Here is a 2,443-nt window from a genome sequence, read left to right as displayed (position 1 = left end):
CAAGTATGATTTTGATATCATATCTGGGACAGGTTTCGAGGGTTCATTCTACTGCCTCGTAGAAGGTATACTTCGACTCTGCAGTCTCCTCTGTAGGGACGTGAACGTTAATGAGGCTTATGCATTGAAGGCTAGCTGACCACGATTTATTGGTTACGCCAATCTTTTACTTGTTCCCGTTTGCTCAATAAATCAATTCTCAGTCGCTTTAAGCTCTTAAACCTCCTCAACAAACAATTTCAGTCTCAGATATGAATTCAAATGAACAATTCATCAAATTCAGAATTAGATAAAAAAAAATATTGTTTCGAATTTCTACTAGGATTTCCCCATTCACAACGTATCAGAATTTAGATAAGAACTCAGATCAGATAAATGTTGCGGATATATCTGCTCCTATAATTGCAGAATGGCTTAAATGTGTTTAAAACCTCACCTATCGTTATCAGAATTTTACAAAAGAAGCTAAGAATTTTGATGAAAACGTATCTATAGTTTACAGAGGATAAATTTAATCTGATATGACTTAGAAATGAAATTTAGCGACAAAATCCTAGACATTTTGGGAGGATACAGTGGCAACCAAATAATTTGGCCTATTTTGCAATGAGTTTTTGACTAACGCTTGGTTTTAAATCTAAATCTATTGTAACTGAAGATAGAAGAGGAGAAATATGTAAATTGGTAACACATTTAATACAGGAATTTTTCGAATATGTGTGCAAAGAGGACTACTTAGCCTAGCATGTTTAATTAAAAGTAGAATATTCATTACAAACAGAATATTTCATGAAGTTTATTAGTCCTCACAATAAAGCGCTTACTGTTCCACACAAATCGAATTGATAAACTCAAATCCACGACGACTATATAAACCCCTCAACCATCAACTCGAATTAGTCCCCTTTGAAAATGGTGCGGTTTCTAGTATTTCCATTAGTTGCGTTAGTAATTATATCCTTTGTGTCCGGTGCGGCTGTTCCAAAAGGATTACTGCCTACATACAGATATGGACGAATTATTGGCGGCACACCAATTTCCATTGCTGAAGTTCCATACATGGCCCAGATAGTCAACTACGGAGCTCAATATTGTGGTGCAACCATTATTTCCAACGATGCAGTTGTCACGGCTGCCCATTGCTTGGTGGGTTTAATAGAAAGATGGACTAAAATCCGTGTCGGTACCAACCACCGCAATTCAGGCACCCTATTACCAATACGTAAGATGGTTGCTCATGAAAATTTCGAATCCGTAGAAAAGGGTAATGACGTTGCGTTAATTTGGTTGCAAGAGCCATTAACGTTTACCAGCCTCATTCAGAAAATCCCCCTGGTAGACCCAAATACGATAGTGCAACCTGGACAGATAGCGCTGGTGACGGGATGGGGATACATGATGCTGAATGGGTACATGCCAGATCAGTTGATGGGGCTGCAGGTTCCAATCATAGACCGGAAAGAGTGCAATGCCGATTACGAGGGAATTATTACTGAGGATATGCTATGCGCTGGATATCCGGAAGGGCAAAAGGATGCATGCGATGGAGACTCCGGAGGACCGATGGTAATTAAAGCACGTCTTGTTGGTATTGTGTCATTTGGCTACCTATGCGCTCAACCTGGATATCCTGGAGTGTATACAAATGTGGCACATTTCGCTAATTGGGTTACTATGAAGGTTTCAGAGGAAGCAGCAGTGAATAGCACATCCACCGTTAGTATACTATCTTAATAAAAAGTGAAATTGTAGAAAATATTTGTTCGTCTTTCATTCTGACTTCCGTTGTTTACAGAGCATATTTACTAAGTAAATCGTTCAGTATTGAGTCAACAATTAACCCACCCACAATTAGTGGGTAAATATTTTATTGAAATCGGTTGCGCTAATCCCCGGAGGTATTGGATTGGTAGCTTACCCCAAAACACTTAATCAAGTGACAAATCCATTAATTATTTCACCGTCTAAATACCATTGAATATTCTATCTCAAAATTCTGGCCACACGTTTTGTCCACAAATCATCGGCACCCAAATTGTTGACCCTACAAATGACATCCGTGACCATCTATATGTACATATGGTCACTCTCTATGTATGTACATATGGTCGAATTTTCAGCCTGAAATCCCCACGGAGCGTGGATCGTAGTATCCACTTACAGCCTTTAAAAATACCCCATCTCCATCCATATGGGTATAAAAAATAGATATCTGTCACGAGCGCGTTACTCTTACTGAAAAATTCCAGCGCAAACAGGACGAAATTTCCAGAGTAGAATGGAGCTTGCAATTGAAGACCAGTGTGTGATGAATTTTTATTTTCCACTTAGACAGATAGACAGAGGATACATGAATCCGTTCTTCACTTAAATTATATTTCATTTGAGAAATTGGTTTGACGAGGGTATTCGACTTGGCATCAAGAGATAAAAATGCCAAGCG

General features: G+C 38.8%; 1 protein-coding gene across 1 annotated transcript; it reads left to right on the top strand.

Annotated features, from left to right (window-relative positions):
- The first annotated feature begins 891 nt into the window (after window positions 1–891).
- LOC119659703 (vitellin-degrading protease-like) lies at window positions 892–1,758 on the top strand. The gene has a single exon (XM_038067956.1). It carries the CDS (start codon window positions 913–915, stop codon window positions 1,732–1,734), a length of 822 nt encoding a protein of 273 aa, XP_037923884.1. The 5' UTR covers window positions 892–912; the 3' UTR covers window positions 1,735–1,758.
- Window positions 1,759–2,443: the final 685 nt, after the last annotated feature.

The sequence above is a fragment of the Hermetia illucens genome, chromosome 6 (genome assembly GCF_905115235.1).
Source record: "Hermetia illucens chromosome 6, iHerIll2.2.curated.20191125, whole genome shotgun sequence".
Taxonomy (NCBI): domain Eukaryota; kingdom Metazoa; phylum Arthropoda; class Insecta; order Diptera; family Stratiomyidae; genus Hermetia; species Hermetia illucens.
Note: the sequence above shows the minus strand (reverse complement) of the source record. Positions and strands in the feature narration are given on the sequence as shown.